This window comes from Dreissena polymorpha, chromosome 4 (genome assembly GCF_020536995.1).
Source record: "Dreissena polymorpha isolate Duluth1 chromosome 4, UMN_Dpol_1.0, whole genome shotgun sequence".
Taxonomy (NCBI): domain Eukaryota; kingdom Metazoa; phylum Mollusca; class Bivalvia; order Myida; family Dreissenidae; genus Dreissena; species Dreissena polymorpha.
In genome coordinates, this window is record NC_068358.1 from 39,300,735 (window position 1) to 39,328,152 (window position 27,418).

Below are 27,418 nucleotides of genomic sequence, written 5' to 3' on the forward strand. Positions count from 1 at the left end.
ATGTTTCTGTACATTTGTGAATGAATTAATCTTCGCTGAATCGGATTACATTGCCCGATTTTTAAAATAATGCGAAATATGTTGAACAAGACAAACATATTATTCGAGATCGGTACAGAGTTCATAATCTAGAAAATAATGTGATTAAATACAATAAATCAGTGGTCAGTTTGTTTAGGTAATGTTTTAACAAAAAAAGCAAATAGTGATTCAAATACAGTGTACCTACTACGTAACATACACATGGAGACAGATGTACATGTATTACACGGTAACAGATTGTCTTATATCTAATGCATATTTTATATAGTTTGCAACATTTTTAAGAACAGATCCCATTAAAGAATTTAATTTATATACTGAAGGTCTAACGTAAAATTTTCTATCAAGGAATCTTCTCCTTATAGTAATGTAACATGGACAAATACATATAAAATGGTACACGTCTACCACAATACAACAGGTCGGACCTCAAAGACCTCGTGAAGAGGCCGGTAGGACCTGTAAATAAACTCTGATTAAAAAAAAAATACCACAATACAAACAGTATCTTTCGTTTCTTGGTATATTACTAGAGCTATAACATATAAAACTTATCACCCTGTAAAATTATCTATAAAATTTCAAAACATCCGGGCCTGAGCGCCACCTCGGAAGTTGCATTGGCTCATTTATCGAAGCATCTAAAACAAAAGGTGGCGCGCGTGATTAACGGCCGTGTGAAACTTTAACGATCGGTGATTACACTGTGTGTGTTGTACTAAAAAATGTCCCAATGATATAATACTTAGTTTACATGTAAACAAATATGCGATTTATATTTCAAATAAAACACAAAGGAATATAAAATGTATACATGCACATGAATGAACTGAAATTTGGGATGCAAAATGATACCATCAACATCCGGTTGAAACTGAAAAAAAGATCCGATGCGGTCTCAAAAGACTAGTTATGCAGCAAGCACGATTTGATGGTCGCAAATAAGATAACAAAAGATAAAGATAAGGACATAACTTGCGAGCGAAAGTGGTATAGCTTGCCTCTGGCGACCCATCAAAACATCAGCGCAAGGGGTGTTTAATGTGTTCAGTTACCGTTCTTTTACAGTACTCTCTACCTCAACGATGTGTACATCCGTCAATAAACTACTATGAATTCAAATATGTTTACTATAATAAAGAAGGATTCACTTAGTTCGATTATTCTTAGTACAAAAATGCCAACTTTCTAACCGACATGCACACTCCGGTGAATCATAGCGACCTATATAGAGCTCTCAGTCTTCCCACGCACAGTGACCAACCCTTCAATCACGATGGACTCTCCCATATCTGTACATACACCGCTCATGCAATACAGCCCGTCTCCGCTCATGTATAGAGCTTATCAATTCTACAATAGTGTATTGGAAATTTGACGTTTAACACGATCAGATGCATAAAAATTAAATGTTTACTTGTGTGCGTGAACTGTGTGATGGATAATGAAGTTTTTTATCGTACAGGATGTTCTAAGGCGATTGAAGACTGTGTCGTCTGCTAACTAGATGTATCTGTCAAAATGTAATTGGCTTTGTTTGATGCGTTCGTCGTCCTATATTTACGTCGCGTGTGTATGTAAACATTGTGTTTACATGGATGAAAAGTGAATGAAACCGTCTGGACTTACACCAAAGGTGAACTATTACACTATTAACTCACGGGACACAATGGGGGACTTATTGTCCCCCAAACGACAGGATGTAATAGACCGACTCAAGCGGCGATTCGAGTTATACAAACGACGACATAACGGTGTGCAGCAACGTTATGAATTCGGAAAGAAGGCTTTAAACGAACAGAGCAGTCAAAGCGCTTTGTTACTACGTCAAAAATGGCTCGAGAGTAAAGCTAAGAAAGCATCTAAAAGCAAAACGAAGTCAGACAACACAGGTTCAGATCACCGTAATCAAATGGTGACGGTAAGTTTTCTTTGTAGTTTCGATTTTCACATCTGCGTACATAACTCTGTGTGTAATTCACCGTTTGTCGGCTGCTAGGTTTAGTGTGTTATCGACCCGCTGTTGAAAGTGGTACGGTCCGATATACAATTTCGACCAATCAGAATCGACTAGTCTGCCTCTATAGTGCCTCTAAAGAACTGTAACTAAATTTAACAAACGCTTGAAAATCTGGCAAGTGCGGAAAATCCAATATTTGCAAGTGGTTGATATTAAATAATTAACCAGGATTTAATGAAGTTAGTTAAGTCATTGGTCGCGAACTTTAATTAACGCGGAGCATTTGACTATAGACATTATGCTGACAAAGTTAATAAAATGTGGATGTGGCAATTATCTTGGATATTTAACATTCATGCAGTGTAACCGTGGATTTAAATAGTTAATAAGAAACGGTAATATTTAAACATAGATCTTTGATTTAAATAACAAATTAGCAACCGTTGTATAAGTTTGTTTTATTACTCAATGTTTATTTTAAATCTTTATGTACGGCAGTTGGCATTGATCTATAAAATGTAATATGTTCTCGGTTGATGTAATCGTGAAACTTTATTGTTGTTTATCAGAAATGTTCAGAAAAAAATTACATTATGATAAATCAATTTTCCCATTCAACAATTACCGTCTATATTCGGCAGAAAAAAAATAACTTAACCACGACATTAATTTATTAACCCATGTTGTTGCGTCAGTTTGTATTCTGTTGTTTCAGTAGCCTGTTGTTTTGTAGTAGAATATAAATGCAGGGCTTATGTTGATGTTCATCAGAATTTAATGATGGAATTCAATAGGCATATTGTTGGTCCACAAGGGGTCTCTCTAAAATCGGATATGCTAATCACAAGTGAACGAGGGTGTAGTGGTTATTTATTGCACGTGAACTGTTTAGTAAAAAATAAATAAAAACTACTAGATTAAAATCAAAAGTATTCATGGATTATGATAATCTTATATTTCTTAAAATGAAGGAATACGACCAACCTATTGTGGTTTTATTTGCCTTAATATATTATTTTATTTTGCTTTCAGTTTATTTGTAAAAATACATCCCTTCCCAACACTTTCCATATTGAAAACGGCATATTTTGAGTGGGGCATTGTCTAATCAGTACTATTTAAACGAATATAAAACTGAACACCTTTTACAAAACGTCTGCAGTAGTAAATGTAAGTTTGTTTGTCGTATCAACGCATATTGGATTGTCTCCCTTACACTACATGAAATTTAGCTGTCTACATTTATGAGCCGCGCTCTCGGACAATGGGGCTTAATGCATGGGCGTAAAGTGTCGTCCCAGGTAAGCATGTCCAGTCTGCACAGTCTAATCAGTGACGACACTTAAGTTCTTTCCGCCGTTAGTGTATTTTTCATTTAATACAAATCTTAACAAAATATCGGTTTAGGCGAAAAGTGTATATCCTGATTAGCCTGTGCGGGTTGCACAGATTAATGTTGGACGTCACTTTACGCACATGCATTAAGCCACGTTTGCCCTAAGCGCGACTCATATTAACTAAAATAATTTTTAAGATTGCCGACATTTATTTACCGACAGTCCGCTGCTAAAGTCACATGTTTGTAATATCCACTTGCTGGCACAAGGATTTGCGGCCAATCATTTGTATTGCACTGAAATTATGTTTGTTCCACGAGTATTTACGTCATCACTTCACCAGTCTATATTGCACGGGTATATGAACATTAGACAAACCTCAATGAATTCTCGAAAGATATAGTAAAGTAGGATTTGTTATATGCCAATTTGTTGATATAATTGTTCAAAATAAGATGTGAGATCCTTTGCAAGACAGGAACGACGCGATGTTTTCCCAATCAAATGCAAAGGGACCAGGCCCGATTCCAAAAATGATGAAAACTACACTGTACTAGTTAACTTAAATATGATTTCGATTATTTGGAAATCTTACGAATCAAATCAAGCACATGGGCTTTCTCAGCCCTTAACGCTCAGTGGGCTCCTTGCGTTAATTAGACACAGAGGAATTCAGTTGGAAACCTTCTGGAATTCAGCTTTTAAGAATATCCGACCTATGATTAGCGGTTATCCCGGCGCGCAGATTCAGAATGTTTCATGACCCTTCATTATCTCGGATTTCATTATGCCTGTGTTGTTCGGTTTTCATTTGGTGATGGTGTCAAATTGGGGCCAGCGAAACTGGAGTCATCCGCTCGTGGCCCATGCGAGGAGTGTTTACAATGTTGATCATGTACACACCCTCGTGTGTTTGCTTTGACTTTTGCTGCGCATTGACCGTCCGATTGAGAGCTTTATTGAATGTCGAATCCATTTGTGCAGATAGTTGTCCCCGACAGCCAGTATTTTTTTTTGGACAGCCAGTATTTTTTTTGGACGTAGCCAGTATTTTTGTGTGCGCAATATTGAAAAGAAAATACAAACATGCGAATGTTATAAAACAGAAATGAGCTCTTATCCTTTGTCTATCAAGTTATTAATTTTCTAATGTGGCGAGTATTTAGTACTGGTAATTTCAATATAAATACATATTTCAGAAATAGGAGAAGAATATTAACATTTGATATATACTTATATTTTCTTATTGCGCTAATGTATTTGAAACTCGTAATTAATTGATAATGATGTATTAAATGTGACTTATTACTACTTTATGAGAAACTTGTAAATTCGTTGGACTTTTTTGTGGTTACACGCTTTTGTTGCAAACACTAGTGATTTAAAAAGAATTCGATGTAGTTTCACTATTTATGTAACAGGTTTCGGAAATTTAATGCAGACAAATCGATCGCCATCTGCGTTCAGCCTTTTAAATTTGCATTTTCAATGTCAGGCTATGTCTATATTTAATAAATTAACATCTCTTGATGCCGTATTAGCAAAGACTCAAATTTCGGCTACACCGGCGTTATTTTGTAGTTACTTAGATTTACATGTCGGCTTGCTTGATTGCCCGCATGTTACTATAAACCTCATGAACGAAACACGATCCTTTATCAGTAATAGAATACGGTAAGGGTTTAAGCTGACCGTCCTGTACTGAAAAATGTCGGGATGGTGAAGGGGCTAAAAGGTACAGACCCGCCCATGAAAAATCGTGGTATGGTAGACTTTGGAAATTGTAAGTGACTACATTGTGATATTTTCACTGTATAACTAACATGTAGGCATCCCTTAAGCAGGTATTACAATAGATATGCTCCTCATATAATTTTATGTAAGGCTGTATGTTGCTCTATATAATCATCAACACATTTATGTTGCGGCGTCTGTATTTGCGAGGACATCGACAAATGAAAGCTTGACCAAAAAACGATGGCATATATTTAAAGGATTGGGCACAAAAATAAAGGGGAGACATAAAATAAAAATCCGTCTGTAACTAAAATATGTATGTAGCTACTTACCCTTTGTTGCAATAATTAATTTGCATGACTCTTAATTTGGGGACACTTATATATATTTGCCTTTTTCCCCCAAATTGCTTAAAGGGAGTGTGTCACTTGAATTGCCGTTCGGTCGGGAACTTAAATGAAAACTATCTGTTGATATCAACTGCCAGTTGATCCCTTTATAACCTACAGAAAATATAATATACATCATTTGTATATTAAATTAAGCTTTAACATTTATTATCTTGTCAACCGAATTAAATATAAGAAAGTGTTACAACTATAAGGTTTTGATACATGCTGCGAACTGCGAGACGATGGAGGACGAGGACCTTGGGTGCAGGACAAATAGTAGTCTAGTGCAACACTTAGCTATTACTTTCTGGATGGTTTCCCTAGTTGCTGAGCAAACATGGCTAGAGTCATCGTGACTATATTTGCCTTACCAGTAGCCAACTTTACACTTGGTTAAGATTTTGTATTGGCTTATACAATTACTGATAATATTTTAAAATAAAACAGATTCTCACGAATTCTGAGTAAAAGTTTCTTTCCATGGTAATTTAACCACATGACTATTTTCAATTGAAATATTCTCTTAAAGCGAGATTATACGATTTTGTATATGTGTTAAATTGTAATAAATTGATAAAATATATTACAAAAGACACAAAATAGGAAAGAAAACTTATACATTAAATACGAATTTCATAAAATGCAGCAAAAACAAATTAGCGCCCCGAGTCGATTGTGACGAACATATTTTCCTGCAATAACCGAAGCATTCGTCTTTTTATTAGGATCATAGTGTTCGTGTGTCGTATGAGTATATATTGTTGCAGGAATTTAAAATGAACCGTTAAACTAAGTTTAGATTCACATCGTACATGCATGATATACAGGCTGGCGAATTCGATTGTACATCCGTTTTCGATTTCAGAATTAAATATCTGGCTTATTTAGCATTTTTCATAAATGTTCTGCTGAAATTTATTTTATTTTATATTGAAATATATATATAATAAGTATTTGACACACTTTTTATATAAATTCATTAATATTTGACAAAATCGTATATACTCGCTTTTAATCACATACGTTATATGCTTAGTTACCTCTTTAACAAAGCGTGGAATGTTAAGTAATTAAAGGGAATATAAACCGTGATAAATTGATAAATAAAGAACTTATCAATGTGACACTAACAATCAGAACACAATCAATTTATCAATTCTAATCGTAACTAATTGTATATTTTCTTAAGCAGTTACAATGCTGTTTTTGTTGGAGTTATTTTCGTTTTAACAATATTCATATTTCTGTTTAATGATACCATTTTGAATCCATGGTTTCTAATGCGGAAAAGTAACAAAAAGGTAACATTAAAATAAAGGTTTTAGTCCAACGTACATTTGTATATACTTGAGGCCTGTCCTTTCTTTAAATGTGTTCTTTACCAAAGCTCCTTTTCCGGATCAGAACGAGTGCTTGGTCACATCAAGTAGTTCCCCAAACTAAAATATTGAATGCGACCCGTGACTACATCTGCGCATAAAACTTGGAATGTGTCCCCGGCAAATAATCGCGACAAGTATCAATGGGATTTATAACTAACTCAAGTATCAGTTGCCCGCTTTTCTCCCTTTACCCGTATCACCTAATTCAACTCTTACGATCTTTAAAGGTGGTAGTCCGGGCATTATCACATAAAGGTCATATTATTGGTATTTGTCATTATACATAAAAACGTGAAGTTGTTGCCTTGATGTGATATTGCAAATGAATTATGATATAACCGTTCTATCAAACATCATTCAAATCCATGTTTATATAATTTAAAGATACATAAATGCTCAAAATCAACGAACACTTCGTAAAATAAAGTTAACCAATCAGTGTTCCTTTTAGCAAAAGCCACAATTTCAACCATAACGCTAGATGTTGACATTAATTAAACGCCCAAAACGAGATACAAAATGCTCATTTTTGTGGGACAATATATTCCATTTTAATTTCCAGCGACGATATCCGAACATTTGCGAGCGAACACGAGATTGGCTTCGGGCAGCGTCGGAAGCATGACATAGTTTCATGAATAATCATTATGTTATTAATTAGCGGAGCTCAAGAGAGGACATCCTGCTCTAAGCGATTCCACAAGACAAAAAAAGAAAAGTGAGCACGCACAAATGAGCATGTATATGGCAATACGTAACTGAATTGATCTGTGTCAAGGAAAGAATAGGGTTTTCCCATGAGGTTGATGTTGCCCGTTAATAATAGCATGAAGACCCAATAGAAACAACAGGCAAGTGCGCTCCAAATTATGCAAATTATCTCAAACCGATTGAATCCGATCCTGACTCGAGATCAGCCGTAAAACGAAGCAAGATGACATCGTGAAACGATTTTTAACCAGGTTTTCCGAAGGAAAAATCTGGTTATTAGATTGGCGAATGTCGGCGGGCGTGGTCGGCTGGCGGGCGGGCGGAACTATCATGTCCGGGCCATAACGATGTCGTTCATTGTGAGATTTTAAAATCAATTAGCACAGGTGTTCGCCATCATTGGACTGTGTGTCGCGCGAAAGAATTACGTCGATATTTCCTAGGTCAAGGTAACACTTTGAGTTCAAAGGTCAAACATTGCCATAAATGAGCTTGTCCGGGCCATAACTATGTCGTTCATGGTGAGATTTTAAAATCATTTAGCACATTTGTTCACCATCATTTGACGGTGTGTCGCGCGTAAGAATTACGTTGATATCTCCAAGGTCAAGGTCACACCTTGATTTGAAAACCTGGTTTTGTGACAATTTTGTCCCTTGTTAGATGCTAAAAAGTTGCCGAATGTTTTATTTTAACGTTTAACAAAAATATTACATGTTTTATGGTCTTTCTATAGTAATTAACTTTCGTATGGCACTTTTTGTTGTTGGAAGTTTGTATTATAGCATACTAGTATAGGGCAGTAATCATGGAGTTTTCATATTTATATATAAATGTTAATGGTACTGTAAGATCTTTTTTAATGCTTATACGAATATTAATGTTTGGTGATTTGATTTTCCGATGCAGTTACATGCCCTGTTACATTGGTATCAATGTTTCTCCAACGGGAGAGATCTCTCTGAACAGGTTTAGTTTTAAACCTTAGTAACATATGTATAATGAAACGAAATATATTCTGTTATTCATGAGTATTACTTTCCATTGAAAAATATGTACTTCTAACTTTTTTGATTCCATATCTTACAGTACGATTTTACTTATTAAACATAATGACAATCTTTATCCAAATATAAATTGCTATTCAAGTCGAAAGATTATAATATATTAAATACTATTTATGTTATACAAATAATAATTATTTGATTTGTCTATCAAATGTACGTTGAAAAAGATCCTATTATAAATTATTAAAAATGTCTGATACAATTGCGTGTTTTTCCATTAATTATTCATGACATTGAAATGCGAATAGTATTCGGTGAATTTTATTCAGTGTCGTTCTAGGAAAACATGGCTAAATTCGTGTGCGTAAATTGTCGTCCCAGATTAGCCAGTGCAGTCCGAACGGGCTTATCAGTGACGACACTCTCTGGCTTAACTTGATTTTCGCTAAGAAGATACTATCTTTAAACTGAGAATAACCATTACAGTGGAAAGATTCGTCCATTATTAGCCTGCGGACTGCACAGGAAATCTACATGTAGGACGACACATAGTACGCACATGCGGTAAGCCCCGTTTGCACAGAGCGAGGCTCAAATGAATTTCATTATTGTATCGTGTATTGGTTGTGAAACAGCCGAGACAGCGCCTTTAATATTGGACTCTATTGTAAACTATTGTGATTTGAGATTCTCTTTAACACGAGTTGAGCGGCGTTTATTCTATTATGTTCAATTTGTAACAGGTATAAAGTCGATCTCCGCGATAAGGCCGACATCGGCCCCCAATAATATTTGCCTTTTGCTGATTCGCGAGATTCGATGTTTATTTAGCCAGAGTTTATTATTGTAGTGTTCGGAAGGTGTACTGTTTGGTTTGCGATTAGTTTGTGAAATAGTAAGAGGCGACTATCACTTCACCGGTGTATGCTTGTGTTATTAGCTTTGAAGTGGCGAAATGTCATTTGAACTGCGCTTTTACGGCCGCTTGAGTCTCGTATATCGTTTGGATTTGTCTCAAAACGCTGTTTAACATTTTTGTCGAACAACCAAGAGACACTGTGAAATGGATATCTTCGTTTGAAGGAATTTAGAAAGACGTCAATCAAGGGTGCTCTGTGACTAAGTAAGATTATTAAGTGTACGTTTAACCGGTATTTAGAAAATTCACGGGAGCAGGTGCGGTATGTCGTTTCTTATATTGAAAGAGTGAAAAAGAGTGTCACCTGCGTGTCGTAATTAACTGATTAAGGAACTACAGGTCGGTTTTGAAAACAATACCTGTTTAACGTTTCAATAAGCTCCGACAAATTGAAGCAAGTTAGTTAATCGGATAAAATACATATCCGGAAGCATCCATTGGTAAGATTACGTGTTTATACTGGGCTTACTTTTCGGTTACATTCGTCTTTCTGCATCTTTTGATTACAAAAGTTAGTAAAATAAATAAATTAAATTGTTTTGTTCGAAACTAGTTAAGTTGATGAGTGCTGTTGTTTATGTTTGAAAATGTTTTTAGCTCACCTGAGCACAACGTGCTCGTTGTGCTCGTAGTGATCTTTTAGGCTCGCATTTTGTCCGTCGTACGTTTGGCGTCGTCAACATCGTCCTTGTTAACACTCTAGGGGCCACATTTATTGTCTGATCTTCATGAAACTTTGTCGGAAGACTTGTCCAAATGATATATCGGACGATTTCGAAAATGGCTCCGGTTGATTGAAAAACATGGCCGCCAGGGGCCGGGGTATTTTTCCTTGTATGGCTATAATGGACAACCTTGTTAACACTCTTAAATTCACATTAATAGTCAAAATCTTCATGAAACTTGGTCAGAATAATAGTATTTGTAATAATGATCATCTTGGATGAATTCGAAAATGTTTTCGGTCTGTTGAAAAACATTTTCGCAAGGGGCGGGGCATTCGTCCTAAAATGGCTATAATTAACCTTGGTAACTCTATAGATGTCACATGTATGGTCCATTATTTATGAAAATTGGTCAAAACATTTGTTCTAATGATATGTTGGATGAGTTCGAAAATGGTTCTGGTCTCGTATTTACCAAATAATTTTTAGGCTTAAGTCTAAGAATAAAGAATATTCGTTAAATCGGATAATTCAAACAATGATTTAATTTGAGTCAAACTTGGTATTTATCACCTCTATCCACATCATTATTCGTGTAAATCAGTTTGTTAATTACAAAATAACCAGTGGAAGCATGTATATATTCAAACGCTGGATGTATTCTCCTTGGTTCTTAGTGTATTCTTTAGTCTTAAGTCTAAGAATAAGAAATATATATATATATATATATATATATATATATATATATATATATATATATATATATATATATATATATATATATATATATATATATATATATATGCCTTGTTAACACTAGAAGTCACATTAAAGTGCAATCTAAATGACACTTAAAATACTTTTTCTAATGACTTTTTGGTCAAGTTCGAACATTCGTCTGTTGTTGATTTTTTTAAGTGGCCGCCGGGGCGGGGCAGTTTTCCGTATGTGGTTTTAGTGACCACTTAATGACGTTATATGTACCACATTTATTTTCCATTCTTCATGAAACTTTCTCAGAACATTTTACCAATGACATCTCGGCAGAGATTGAAACTGGGTAATGTGAGCTCAAAAACTATGTCACTATGTCTTATTAAAAATAGCATGTAAATACTGTTAATACTGTTCAAATAATATGCCGTGCTGTCGGTGGGTTACCGGTTCGATCCCCACAAGGAGCGCACGTTCGATCTCCCCCAGTGACACCAATTACTTGTTTTAGTCCCAGGAAACGGACTCGAGAGCGTTGCTATAAGCCTAAGGCCTTCTATGCATTCGAGCTAAAATAAATTGGTTTAAACTAACATAGACTTGATACATAAGCAGAACAAAATACAGTCAATGCAATCTTGCAATCTTGAACCCGAAAGGTAGCGATTTATTAAATTTGCTATGATCTATTACCTTAAAGGTTTTCAACAACCGTATCTAACAATGTTAATTGATACATGAACATTTGGTATCCATAATCGAGTTCCTTTACAATTAAGTGTCAGATTCAATTTGAAGTTCAGGTCAATTATGTAGGAACACAATTTTCCGGTGCGCATATATACCTTTCAAACATTCACTATACGCGGCAAAAAGCCTCGGGTCTGAAGGAACTCGTTAAAGAAACAGGTGTGCGGACAAACTTTCTCTTAAAATTAACTTAATTGACCTTAATAGTGAGTATTTGTAGAACTTACAAAACCCAAAAGTGTGACACTGTCGCTTTCACAAATGCTGGACGTGTATACCGAAATTTTGGACTATTGCACTTTGATTCAAACAAAATCGTTCGTTTTAGCCTATTTCTATGATACTTTTCTTGAATTTTTATAAAGGTAATGAATGATCGTGCACTGTTTGAAGTCATTAGAGACCTTGTAAGCGGTTGAGTGTTTCTCTATAATTATTCTGTTTGCACTGGACACATATAAAAACTAATTCTACCCGACCACATGAAAATGAAACTTGTTGGATGGATTGCAATCCATGTTCAGTGATTGTTCACTCTTCATATTAACACGCATGTGCAACCCCATAGTTATAAAGGGAAACCTCGATGGTATTGTCTGTTCTATAGAATCCTGCTACTTAAATGGTTCTGAAAACTGAAGTATACATTGAAAGAAACGTATCGGCGTCGAATGTTTCTGTAGGCATGAGTTTGAATCGCGCTGGACTCGTGTATCTATAATATATTTTTGGCATTGCACACCATTGTTATGCCCCCCCCCCCCCTTAGAAGAAGAGGGGGTATATTGTTTTGCACATGTCGGTCGGTCGGTCCGTCCACCAGATGGTTTCCGGATGATAACTCAAGAACGCTTTGGTCTAGGATCATAAAACTTGTACATTGATCATGACCGGCAGATGACCCTTATTGATTTTCAGGTCACTAGGTCAAAGGTCAAGGTCACAGTGGTTCAAAATAGTAAAATGGTTTCCGGATGATAACTCAAGAACGCTTAGGCCTAGGATCATGAAACTTCATGAAAACATTGATCATGACTGGCAAATGACCCCTATTGATTTTCAGGTCACTAGGTCAAAGGTCAAGGTCACGGTGACTCGAAACAGTAAAATGGTTTCCGGATGATAACTCAAGAATGCTTACGCCTAGGATCATGAAACTTCATAGGTACATTGATCATGACTGGCAGATGCCCCCTATTGATATTCAGGTCACTAGGTCAAAGGTCAATGTCACAGTAACAAAAATCGGATTCACACAGTGGCTGCCGCTACAACTGACAACCCATTTGGGGGCATGCGTGTTTTACAAACAGCCCTTGTTTTTATATCGATTTCATCAATGTATCGTTGTTACAAAGATTAATATAATTATGCGTAAAAGTATAACATGCCTTGTTTTAATATATTTAAATGCGTCTTTTACTATTTAAATTCAAATTTGTCATCTTATGGACACCATTGCGTATACATATGAAAATGTATTTGTGTTATTGTATGCAGGTTTCTACTTTGAAAATTGTCTGCATAAAGTGTATGTACAGCAAAACCGAAACTTAATTATTGACACATGCTAACGACTTGCATTAATAATATTAGATAGTTTATTTGGCGTTTCAAAGCACTTGTGTAATGACGACTATATTTACCCGCAGTAAACATGGCAACACATTTTGCACCGAAGCCTGCAAAAGATGCTGCTTTCGATGCCGTGCAGTTATAATTAAGCACTGAAATATGAGTTGGATTGCCCAGTTCTGTCTTCACTCACAATCTTGTAGCAGCTTGCAGATAATGGTCCATCTCTCCTCTTAGACTGGTACCCGCGCTTTAAAACACAAACTGCTCGAGTCTCATTCTTGGAAAACTGGACTTAATGCATGTGCGCAGTTTCGTCCCAGATTAGCCTGTGCGGTCCTCTCAGACTTATCGGGGGCAAAATTTTCCCCATTTAAGTAGATTTGTTGGTGCCTCATTTAAACAAAAAATGCAATAAGCGGAAAGAGTGACTGTCGTCCCGGATTAGCCTGTGATGACTAGGATGATGTTTATGGACATGCATTAAGTCCCGTATTCACAGAACGTGGCTCCTGTTAAGCTGTAGCCATTCCCTGGTTGTAAAGGCATGAGTCTTGACGTGGCTCCTGTTAAGCTGTAGCCATTCCCAGGTTGTAAAGGCATAGGCCATTCCCCGGTTGTAAAGGCATGGGTCTTGACGTGGCTCCTGTTAAGCTGTAGCTATTCCCTGGTTGTAAAGGCATGGGTCTTGACGTGGCTCCTGTTAAGCTGTAGCCATTCCCTGGTTGTAAAGGCATGTGTCTTGACGTGGCTCCTGTTAAGCTGTAGCCATTCCCTGGTTGTAAAGGCATGGGCCATTTCCTGGTTGTAAAGGCATGGGTCTTGACGTGGCTCCTGTTAAGCTGTAGCCATTCCCTGGTTGTAAAGGCATGAGTCTTGACGTGGCTCCTGTTAAGCTGTAGCCATTCCCAGGTTGTAAAGGCATAGGCCATTCCCTGGTTGTAAAGGCATGGGTCTTGACGTGGCTCCTGTTAAGCTGTAGCCATTCCCTGGTTGTAAAGGCATGGGTCTTGACGTGGCTCCTGTTAAGCTGTAGCCATTCCCTGGTTGTAAAGGCATGGGTCTTGACGTGGCTCCTGTTAAGCTGTAGCCATTCCCTGGTTGTAAAGGCATGGGTCTAGCTGTAGCCATTCCCTGGTTGTGAAGGCATGTTAAGCTGTAGCCATTCCCTGGTTGTAAAGGCATGTTGGGTATTGACAGAAAATTGTTCTATCTCCTCGTTAACTGTTCTCGACAGATTCAGAGAAAACAAGTCTCCAAACAACGACGTGATTGTGGTTTATAGCCTTTAGTAAGAGTATTTAACATTTAGTTAGTGAATAAACTCTATCGAAATATTCGATTTAATATCACATTCGCATAAAAATGACTACAGGCCTTGTCAATGAAAGAGCGCGAATGACTTATAAATTTGCAAATCAAATATTAGTACAGAACGAGGTCTCAATATTCGCACCATTGCTTTCTGCCTGACATATAATTATGTTTCATATAATAATAAAAATTATGTTTTACCAAACAACAATTCGTTCGTCTTGTTTTAATGTCATTCGCTCAATAACAACAGGGTAATTTATTTTCTCAACATGATGTAATGGTTTCTAAGAAGCCTAACTTACCTACTAGTATTACTTATTATCTTGGTAATGAATTGTTGATAAATACTAGGAAACGTTGTCAATAAAAATACAGTAATTGATTATTGAAACTCTAATTTTCAACTTAAGATTAGGATTGGGTGCACTAGTTTACTGTATTGTTTCGTTGCAAGTTTGCCTTTTATTTTATTGATTATGTAAATATAAAATCAAAACTAGTGTAGGAGGTTACTTTATTTGACCCAATAATGCACGGTTTAACACACCTTATGCATTCCGGATCTTTTGGTTTCGTATGGTCTTGTGTTGTAACCGAATGCAATATCGACATGAAATATGTATTGTTAAATCGTTTATTGAAAGCAACTGTATGTTAACACTGGATTGATGGAGTTTTTGTTTGTTTGTTATTTTGTTCGTAAAATGGCACGTTTCTTTAGTAATAACGTCATTCGCCGTCTGCAAACTTAGATTAACATGCAAACAAATCCAGCAAAATGAAGATGTTTTATATGGGCCTCGCTCTAAGACAACGGGGTGCAACGCATGTGCGTAAATTGTCGTCCTAAATAAACACAGGCTTATCAGGGACAACGCATGTGCGTAAATTGTCGTCTCAAATAAACACAGGCTTATCAGGGACAACGCATGTGCGTAAATTGTCGTCCTAAATAAACACAGGCTTATCAGGGACAACGCATGTGCGTAAATTGTCGTCCTAAATAAACACAGGCTTATCAGGGACAACGCATGTGCGTAAATTGTCGTCCTAAATAAACACAGGCTTATCAGGGACAACGCATGTGCGTAAATTGTCGTCCTAAATAAACACAGGCTTATCAGGGACAACGCATGTGCGTAAATTGTCGTCCTAAATAAACACAGGCTTATCAAGGACAACGCATGTGCGTAAATTGTCGTCCTAAATAAACACAGGCTTATCAGGGACAACGCATGTGCGTAAATTGTCGTCTCAAATAAACACAGGCTTATCAGGGACAACGCATGTGCGTAAATTGTCGTCCTAAATAAACACAGGCTTATCAGGGACAACACTTTCCGCTTTTTTTTTCATTAAAAAGAAGTCTCGAAATCCAGCATAGACGGATATAGTGTCTTTCCTGATAAGCCTGTATTGTACATGTAACAAGATAAGTATTGATGCAAAGCATCAAAGGGCGTCGGGAATTTCAGTGTAAAAGGCACTCAATGAAGTTACATGGAACGATTTTTTTTCTACTGTAAATATTAATATTTTGGCCGATTATTTTAATCAAAATAGAAAAAGATACCGGTATAACCATTATCTATGCTTTTGTGTTATAACCCCAAATAACCATTATCTATGATGTTGTGTTATAACCCCCATATAACCATTATCTATGATTTTGTGTTGTAACCCCCAAATATTCCATAGTTCATTTTATTAACATTGGTTTCCTTTTTTTACTGGCATCCGTGTGCAATTTTCATTAATGGAACAGAACTGTGTAGGTTTTAAAAAATCTGCTTCATCTCACAAAATGCGCATTGATAGTGTCACCTAAAAAAGTCCATACCAAAGGGTCCATACCACCTGGATAGTAATACGTGTCGCGCTTCGCGCTCTATATGTGGTTCTTAAAAAAAACTCCGAGGAGTGCTTGACTCTATGGGAACGGGTTGCTGGGACACAGCTCCTCCTTGATAAGCGGCCGCTTCCTTTATCACAACTCATTGTTACAATCAATAATACGTGTCGCGCTTCGCGCTCTATATGTGCTAGGAATAGTACTTAGGGCCTATGATAGACAACCATAAACAACAACAAAAATACATGCAAAATAGATGTGTTGTTTGCATTTATTTGTTAATATAAAAACACGTGTATTTTTTTATAAGATATTTAAGAGATGTAAGAAATTTTAAGAAATTTTAATTAACGTTGTCATCACGCGGCATCCATGAATTTTAATAAAAATGTGCAACGTTGTATTTAGGTCGCATTAAAACGCAGTATTTTTAAACTATTTAAAATAATGTATATTACAAATATATATAAATAAAATAAATAATATAAAAAAATCTCCCCGCCTGGGAATCGAACGCACCAACTCCCGATCGCTAGGCGGACACCTCATCCACTACACTACGGCGACTGTTGAAAGTTTCAGATAAAAATGTTGACTATTCATTTAAAGTTTCACCGGTTCGCGTAATTGCCCAGTCCCTGTGATCTTTTATTAGTGCCCTGTCCCTGTGTTTAGCTATTAATTAAAAGAATTAACTTTGCATTATTGGCAATAAATGTTGTAATAAATATAATAGTCACAAATGCAGTACTTATTTACACTAATTTACACAAAAAATCACCACTATGCAAGATATTCTCAAAACAAAAATATATACATTGATCCGTACAATAACTGCTCCTCCCAAGCGAAAAAAATGCATTACATACTAGTCGCTGCTCTCCAGAGCGACGCCAATAAGCATGTGCGGACTGCTCAGGCTAATATCTGGGACGATACTTCACGCACGCGCAATAAACACCGTTTTCCTGAGTTAGAGACCCATATCTTTTCAGAATTTTGCTGTGACGGGAACGCGCCCGATGATTTATATAATTCTTGCTGGATCCCGAGACAAGTCTGCGAACGGTATTTATACTGATAGACATCTAATCCTGGCCTGACGCGAATCAATACATGAATTATACCACCGGCGTTTGAGACGCTATTCAATACGTCGGCTATATTAGATGAACGCCAATAATCGCCGTGATGTATTTGACAAAACAGTTAACGAAATTGCGCTGTTTTTGTGGCTTTTTGAGACCATGCTCTATGGATGTTTACACGCTCTTTATTCGACAGGATGTCATTATTCATGTACCGTTATTTACACCACGGTCTATGTTTTGCCTTTCGAAACGTTTCTGTTTATCATATAAGTAGAAACACTAATAATGCATTGTTTTTACCATCAATTACACTTTTAACCGTTTAGTTTATGTTTGTGTTGACTGTAAATGCGGTTCTTTTATTTGTCACCCTGTCTGTGAAGTGCTCTTTTAATGAAAGCGAATAATCCAATGGCGGTATGTTAGTGTGTCAACTTAGATCTAAAACCGCTCGTTTCGGCTGTCTTACTGTTCATATTTTTCTTTTTTAGCGAGATTCAATTTCTGAATTTCGGTCGACGAAGAGATACAAGCTGACCCAACAATGTATTTATAATACCCGAATAATGTGGAATGTTGGCTTACTAAGCGATTTGATATGTCAGGTTGCGGCAAATGAAACACAGAAATCGTAGTTAGTGGTTGTTTTGCAATACAATACACATGTACATTAAATTATGGTTTCGGCGCCTTGCCATTGACCAAAATAAACACATATTAATAACTATGTAACCATGACAATTTTTCGTCGAAATACTTTATTTTTTAAAATTTCAGCCTGTGACCAAATGCTTTAAAAACTTTTTAAATCTTAGCCTGTGACCAGTCTAAAAAACCTTCCCACAGGTGGCTAGGCTAACTTATCTACGAGATATTTACAAAACTTCTTAAAACTCTGATTGTATGTTTTATGGCCCTTCTCCGCGACGCTATGGCGAGAAACTGTTTCGATGATTGGTTTCATTTGCTCGGAAGTGTTGTCGAGGGCGCCTGCGCAAAAGACATATTTCTGATTTCAGCGTCTGTTTATTAAGAAAAAGTCAAACTGTATGCAAGAGAAGTGATATTACGTTTTTGTACCGGCAACCACTCAAACGTGTATCGAGAATGGTGATAAAACATTCAATCGCGCTGGTCATGTTGGTGCTCTTGGTTCGAATAATTATGCTATAAATGCGGCTCTCAGTAAATCGAATGTTCCAAAAAATGCGTGGCTTTTTTCGTTTGATGCTAGTTTAGTTCATTATACTCCCATTACTGGTAATGGGGGCTATATAGGAGTCACTTTGTCGGTCTGTCTGTCGGTCTGTCCCGAAATTTCATCCGATCTTCACCAAACTTGGTCACAAGTTGTATCTAGATGATGTCTAGGTCAAGTTTGAATATGGGTCATGTCAGGTCAAAAACTAGGCCACGGGGTCACTTAGTGTGTTTTAAACCGAAAGTTTGTCCGGTCCATAACTATGTCATTTATCGTTAGATTTAAAAATGACTTGGTACATTTGTTCACCATCATGGGACGGTGTGTCGTATGAAAAAAGTACGTTGATATCTCCAATGTCAAGGTCACACTTGGAGTTTAAAGGTCAAATGCTTGTCCGGGCCATAACTTTGTCATTAATGGTGAGATTTTAAAATCATTTAGAAATTTTGTTTACCATCATTGGACGGTGTGTCGCGCGAAAGAATTACGTCGATATCTCGAAGGTCAAGGTCAAACTTTGAGTTCAAAGATCATAAATTAGCTTGTCCGGGCCATAACTATGTCATTCATTGTAAGATTTTAAAATCATTTGGCACATTTGTTCACCATCATTGGCCGGTTTGTTGCGCGAAAGAATTACGTAGATATCTCCAAGGTCAAGGTCACACTTTGAGTTCAAAGGGCAAAAATGGCCATAAATGAGCTTGTCCGGGCCATAACTATGTCGTTCATTGTGAGATTTTAAAATCATTTGGAATATGTGTTCACCATCATTGGACAGTGTGTCGCGCGAAAGAATTACGTCGATATCTCCAAGGTCAAGGTAAAACTTTAAATTCAAAGGTCAAAAATGGCCATAAATGAGCTTTCCGGGCCATAACTATGTTGTTCATTTTGAGATTTTAAAATTATTTGGCACATTTTTTCAACTACATTGGACGGTGTGTCGCGCGAAAGAATTACGTCGATATCTCCAAGGTCATGGTCACACTTGGAGTTCAAAGGTCAAAAATGGCCATAAATGAGCTTGTCCGGGCCTTAACTATGTCGTTTATTGTGAGATTTTAAAATCATTAGGCACATTTGTTAACCATCATTGGAAGGTGTGTCGCGCGAAAGAATTACGTCGATATCTCCAAGGTCAAGGTCACACTTTTAGTTCAAAGGTCTAAACTGGCAATAAATGATCTTGTCTTGACCATAACTATGTCATTCATTGTTAGATTTTAAAATGACTCTGTACATTAATTTTGTTCACAGTCATTGCACTGCGTGCCATGTGGAAGAATCTTTGAGTTCAAAGATCAAAATTGCTATAAATGATAATGGCATAATAATTATTAAAAATTGCCATAAATTAGATTCTCTTGTTTTGTGAAGACAGCATGCAAACTAGTCTGTGTCAATGCGGCACGTGGGGGTATACGTCACGTCTGTGACAAAGCTCTAGTTAATTGGGGATCATTTCGTATGTTCTACTATATGACAATAGCGTTATGATCGTATTCAATTAAAGTTATCCGAGAAACTCGTTGAGTAATTATATTTATCGTTTGAGTATTTACGCAATTTAAAGAATGAACCTTTTAAAGGGGCCTTTTCACAGATTTTGGCATGTATTGAAGTTTGTCATTAAATTCTTTATATTGATAAATGTAAAAATTGTCTTAAAAAAGCTCCAGTAAAAAACAAGAATACAATTCAAGAAAGAAAAAACAGTTACCGTAAACCTGGCTAGAACCACTGTTCCCTGGAGTAAAAGTCAATCGCTTAGACCACTCGGCCATCCGTGCTCATACACTGGGCGATGTATTTTATACTTTATATAATCAATCCTCGTAGTATCACAAAATATAACGACAACAACAGAGCTCTCCAAATTATTCAATCGTTTCGCGTTGCAACGCTTTATAATTTGTATGCCCCCCTTCGAAGTATATTGTATATTGTTTTGCACATGTCGGTCGGTCCGTCGGTCGGTCCGTCCACCAGATGGTTTCCGGATGATAACTCAAGAACTCATGAAACTTCATAGGTACATTGATCATGACTCGCAAATGACCCCTATTGATTTTCAGGTCACTAGGTCAAAGGTCAAGGACACAGTGACTCGACACAGTAAAATGGTTTCCGATGATAACTCAAGAACGCTTACGCCTAGAATCATGAAACGTCATAGGTACGTTGATCATGACTCGCAGATGACCCCTATTGATTTTCAGGTCACTAGGTCAAAGGTCAAGGTCACGGTGACTCGAACCACTAAAATGGTTTCTGGATGATAACTCAAGAATGCTTACGCATAGGATCATGAAACTTCATAGGAACATTGATCATGACTGGCTGATGACCCCTATTGATTTTCAGGTCACTAGGTCAAAGGTCAAGGTCACAGTGACTCAAAATAGTAAAATGGTTTCCGGATGATAACTCAAAAATGCTTATGCCTAGGATCATGAAACTTCATAGGTACATTGATAATGACTGGCAGATGACCCCTATTGATTTTCAGGTCACTAGGTCAAATGTCAAGGTCACAGTGACTCGAAACAGTAAAATGGTTTCCTGATGATAACTCAAGAATAATTAGGCCTAGGATCATGAAACTTCATAGGTACATTGATCATGACTGGCAGATGACCCCTATTGATTTTCAGGTCACTAGGTCAAAGGTCAAGGTCACAGTGACAAAAAACGTAGTCACACAATGGCTGCCACTACAACTGACAGCATGCATGTTTTAGAAACAGCCCTTGTTAGGTTTTAATATCGTCAACAGATGCATATTATGAATATTTTAGAGCATGGTAAATGTTCAGCATTACTGTTTCCTCACAAATATCATGACTGCAACGAAAATTTGCGAATTTGAAACATTTTGTTTTAATTTGTTACAATTTGCCAAAACGTGAAAGGGCACCTTTAAAAGTTAATGCGATTATGGAAAGATTGTTCACATGTCTATGAAACATCTTACAAACGTATACTGTGATAAACACAATTATTCAAAAGGCATAATTTTAAAATTTATAAAATGTTAATGTTCGCAGACATATGGTTGCCATCGTCGAGTACTTTGTTGTGCTTCGATCTCTGAATCATATAATTTTGCTTTTTATGTCCCCCGCTATAGTAGTGGGGGACATATTGTTTTTGCCCTGTCTGTTGGTCTGTTGGTCTGTCTGTTTGCGCCAACTTTAACATTTTGCAATAACTTTTTCTATATTGAAGATAGCAACTTCATATTTGGCATGCATGTGTATCACATGAAGCTGCACATTTTGAGTGGTGAAAGGTCAAGGTCAAGGTCATCCTTCAAGGTCAGAGGTCAAATATATGTGGCCAAAATCGCTCATTTTATGAATACTTTTGCAATATTGAAGATAGCAACTTGATATTTGGCATGCATGTGTATCTCATGGAGCTGCACATTTTGAGTGGTGAAAGGTCAAGGTCAAGGTCATCCTTCAAGGTCAGAGGTCAATTATATGTGGCCAAAATCGCTCATTTTATGAATACTTTTGCAATATTGAAGATAGCAACTTGATATTTGGCATGCATGTGCATCTCATGGAGCTGCTCATTTTGAGTGGTGAAAGGTCAAGGTCAAGGTCATCCTTCAAGGTCAGAGGTCAAATATATGTGGCCCAAATCGCTTATTTTATGAATACTTTTGCAATAGTGAAGATAGCAACTTGATATTTGGCATGCATGTGTATCTCATGGAGCTGCACATTTTGAGTGGTGAAAGGTCAAGGTCATCCTTCACAAGGTCAAGGTCATCCTACAATGTCAAACATCATATAGGGGGACATTGTGTTTCACAAACACATCTTGTTGTTGTACAAGCTTTTAATCAGCCCTATGTTACCGAGGCTCGATTGGTCATTGTCGGCTCGGTTACAATTAACAACTTACATGTACCCAGGGTACTCTTTTAAGTATACTTACATGTACCCCGGGTACGGTGAATATACTAAACGTACCCGGGAATTTTAACGTTAAATCGGTCGTTGTCGGCTATTATTTTGAAATTAATTATGTTCACATTTATGCCAATTTTCTGTTAAATGACATCTATATTATCGAAACTCATACTCAAATGCATGTTGATGCTGTTTCGTTTAAAAAGAGATGTTTGTTATATACAATACACATCCTTTCTGTTTCCAGAACTCCTCGATTAAGATAAACAATACCGTAAAGTCCGTTTTACGATAATCGGTAGCGCGTTTTACGACTTAAGATTTTTGGCGTTAATACAACTCGGGTACAGTCTAATATCGACCGGGTACGTTTTAGTATATTTACCGTACTTGGAATACTTATGAGTACCCGGGGTACATGTAAGTAGTACCCGAGCCGACAATGACCAATCGAGCTTTTAATATTTTAAGAATTGTCTGCAACAGTATTTCCGTCTGTTTTCAGAAGAAGCTTCGCTCCAAAATCGACAAAGCTGAGAGCAGCGTAACTGATCTTCAGCAGCACATCCAGACGCACGCCGAGAACGTTTACCGTTTTGACGAAGATGATGGCCCGTCGCCGGCGAAAACTCACGCGACATCCACTTCCTGTAGCGCGTCTAACGTCGACGTCTCGGTGCATATAAACGTTCACCAGGTGACAAGCAGTGGCTCCAAGCAGGACCAGACGATCTCCGCCAACGTCACCGTCAATCAGACCGTGCGTGCGCACGTCGAGTCCGAGTCAGACAAAATTTCGAACGTCGAGTGTAAGCAGGAGCCTTCTAGTGTTGAGACTAAGTTGAATAATAGCACGGAGGATAATAATAATGATTCAGACATTGGTCAGGACTTTGAAGATATTTTTAACGCATTTGAAAAAGAAAAAGACATTGATCTCCCCACAGAATTAATCGACGAACTGAAAAAGTTTGATGAAATTTACAATACTCATGTGCAAGAATCTGAAGGTAGTAGTGAAGCAGCGGGTTTGAAAACGTCCGAAAACAGCAATATGTTCGCTTCAAATATGTACATGGATGCCTCCGCCGGGCAGGGGCAGGTTCGATCTCCGCCCTACCGTGGCGCTTCGGGACAGACTGTGAGCGCACCAATCACGGAAGGCGGTCTCGCGGCAGAGACGCTTAAGCAGCTAGCGGCGCAACATCAGCAGCACCAGCCGCATGTCGCGATGCAGCAGAAACAGTTCGGAATGAAGTCGGCTATAGATCCGTTCAGTGACATGTCCGATACTGGCAATTATAGCACTGCACGGAACGGGTACCCTCAGGAATATTATAATACGAGCTCGGCGGGTAACGGGTCGTACCTTGGTCAAAACAGCATCGGGTATTCCAACAAGCCAACGATTTCGGGATACGGAATGAGCCCAAAACAGATGACGCATTATGCACCGAGTCCTGTTGCCGACACAGGACCCTCGTCTCTTCAACAACTGCAAAACCAGGTGGCTCATTTTAATACCGGACCTCAAATGGAGATTACCCAGACTCAACAGCTGCAGCTTTCCGACGGCTCACACCGCATGCAGATGTCTCAGACGCAACAGATTCAGTTGCGACAGCAGCCATTCCCAAATATTTCACTTACCCAGCAACAGGGTTTCTCTACGTCGCCCAACATGGGCTCTAACACGTCGCAGTCTCCGCCCTACATGGGGGACCCGATGGGAATGCAATCTCAGCACGGGATGGTGCACGGCAAGATGCATCCGGACCAGCGGCAACACATGCCACCTCAGTACATGGGGCGGCCGCCGCCCGAGTACAAAATGCAGCATGCCGCTAACGGCATGTCCGGTATGAACTCGAACGGTATGGGACCAAATCCATTAGAGACTATTCAAAATATGGTCAATACTCATCCGAATCAGGCGTATTCATCAGGCGTAAAGAGTGAGTCTAATGACATTCAAAACGGAATGCGAAGCGCTCAAATGAGCGCCATGCAACAGCAGCAACAACATCAACAGATGGGTATGTCCATGTCTCAGGCACAACTCAGTTACTCAAATCAGTCCATGCAACGGCAAGGCTCATTTCCAGGCGCCATGCCTCACCAGATGGCTGCGCGTCCGCAACAACGTCCGAACACGCCGAGTTATACAAGTGCAATCATGCGGAACCAAAGACCTCCGAATGTGAACATCGGCCCGGATGGGCTGAACATCTCCCAGCCACGGCACGCACAGGAGTGGGCGGCTCGAGGCATGAATCCCATGGTGGCACAGGCGCCTCGCCCTGGCGTCCAGTCGACGTCGCCGAACATGATGCACTACCGGTCATTCTCCACGGACGGTGCAGCGGCGCAGATGCAAATGCACCACCAGGGCCAGACGCAGCGTTCAATGCACATGAACTCGATGCAGTCGCAACATTCTGCCATGATGCAACAGCAGCAGCAGCACGGCAATAATCCACACGCACAGCAACAGATGATGATGCAACAGCAGCATCAACGGATGCAGATGTCGCAGCAGATGGCGGCGCAAGGTCACCGCCAGACGCCGCCTTACGGCATGTCGCAAGGCTACCCACAGACGAGCTCCTCCCAGGATGACATTCTCAACTTATTAGACTCTGCCCCAAATCAAAGCACGGACTTTTTCGACGTTCAGACGGGTGTCGGCAGTGCCGAGGCGAACTGGTATGATATAGAGGATATTTTAGGGAACGCTGTGAAATAGCGAGTTGACCTTGTTTTCAAGCCTTGAACCGTGTTCAGATATATTAAAACTGGTACGAATGTATAAGGCGGTGGTTTTTAGTAAAACGTTTTAGTACGATTGTGTGAAATGAGATGACGAGATAAAGGGACGTGTTTTGATACGCGGGTTCCAATCCTGATAAGCCACTGGCAGGGTGGGTGTAACATTAAATTGTAAACCGAAGGGACAGTGATCGAATGACTAACCGTTTGTTACGGTGAGCTAACGGTATATTTTAAACGAAATGGTTTGTCGTCGTGTCGACTAAGAAGTGGATGCGCTCCACTCTGCAGTCTCAAACATGTTTCATAGTCTAAGGATTATTCACAGTTGTTAGCTTTAAATTATTGTAAACGAGAAATGTGTTAAGTCATTACATTGATCTCGACGTTTTGAGTATTCATATGGCAATATGCTGAAGTGCTAAATGCAATAAAATAAAGCTATACACAAGATTGCAAGTAGAGCTGACGTTAAACGATTATTGTAATAATCATGTACATAGTGTACAGTAATTATATTTTATTTAGTTATCATCTTTGGTCTCAATGTTTTGAGTTACGCCCCTATGCGGACGTATAATATAATGTGGATGTATAACAAAGGTTATCGTTTATTCGAAGTTGACAACAACGCCAAACAAACTGAAATGATTCCAGTCCATGCTTTTGGCAGATTTTTGCCAAAATAAATGCTAACTGATGTTTATTTTTTTTTCGTAACATAATGTTGATATTTAGAGGAACAATTTTATGATGTCCATCGGTTTTCCATTTTATTTAAGTTTTAGATGTATGTAAGTCCGCAAAACTAGATTGATGTTAAATAAGCTGTGTACATCAAAGCGTGTACTGGACTTTAAAGAGGGTCATTATTTCTTTAAAGTCAATCATATTTGAAATTATATTTGTAAATCATCATTTTACATGCAATATATGTTAGCAAAATCATCATTTTACATGCAATATATGTTAGTAAAATATTGCGAAAAGATCGTAAGCGTTAGGTCAAAATAAAAAGGGGTCTTGCTATGCATTCATGTTTTTTAACATTTTGTTTTAGAAGATACTGATTTGATCTTAACAAATAAAACAATTTTTTTATCTCAAAGTGACTTTTTTAATGCAATAAGATCTTGGCAAATAGTTGTCGAATAATGAGTATGTATTAAGTACTTATATCAACTTCCGCGGGCAATTCACCGGAAAACATAAAAATGTTAAAAAAAACTGGTTTGCATTTTATTGTTAATTGGCTATAAACATGTATATTTAAAAGGTTGAATGCACCGCAATAATTTGGTATGTGTTTAAAGCTGTGAATACCATTGTACGTACCATCAAAGGCTTAACATTATTTGTAAGTTTTACATTTTATGAATTTTATTTTAAATAATTTGATGTACGTGTACATAGCATTTATTTTGTATGATGTTAAATACAAATATTTATTAATGATGTATTGTGTTAACGTTACACGTTCATCGGTATAAATGTCCTGTATATTACTATTTCTCAAAAATTGTTATTTTAGAAATTAAATGAAATACCTTGTTTCGTGTAATGCTGTGTTTTACTTTCAAGACCCTTCTGAGTATCCTTAATAGTTAAATAAATCTTAGTGAATTTTTATTATGTGCAATAGAAAGATTTCGTCTGCTCATTTTGTGTTGAAAATGAAAAAAAAAAAACACTAAAGTAAATATATTTTGCAAAGTTGGCAATTAAATCGACGATAGAAATAACAATAAGGATAAATGTGTAAAATGCATGTAGCTAGTTTAACTTGTATAGAAAACATTATAAAGCTGGAAACTCGTTTCCGTAATAGCCACTCGTGCGCAACAAGTTTAATTTGATTCATTGAAGTCAACAATCTTCTGATAACGTTAACGTAGTTTACACACACAAAAACGATCGATCAGAGACGTCGCGTAAAACGTTATATAACTTAAATCAATTTATCGGAATTGATCAGTGTAGTAAACTATTCCGTGAACTTAACGGGCCTCTTTGTTTTTGTTAGCTCACCTGAGCACAAAGTGCTCATGGTTAGCTTTTTCGACCGCCT

General features: G+C 37.7%; 1 protein-coding gene across 2 annotated transcripts; it reads left to right on the plus strand.

Moving 5' to 3' along the window:
* The first annotated feature begins 1,329 nt into the window (after window positions 1–1,329).
* On the plus strand, window positions 1,330–26,911 carry LOC127879001 (neurogenic protein mastermind-like). 2 transcript variants are annotated; one of them, XR_008048880.1, is made up of 3 exons: window positions 1,330–1,963; window positions 23,087–26,257; window positions 26,291–26,911. XR_008048880.1 is itself a non-coding variant. In XM_052425583.1 (2 exons), exons 1-2 carry the CDS (start codon window positions 1,652–1,654, stop codon window positions 25,325–25,327), a joined length of 2,553 nt encoding a protein of 850 aa, XP_052281543.1. In that variant the 5' UTR covers window positions 1,330–1,651; the 3' UTR covers window positions 25,328–26,911. The 2 variants fall into 2 exon arrangements, 1 of the variants encoding a protein (XP_052281543.1); XM_052425583.1 differs by having other exon boundaries at window positions 23,087–26,911.
* The last annotated feature ends 507 nt before the right edge of the window (window positions 26,912–27,418 follow it).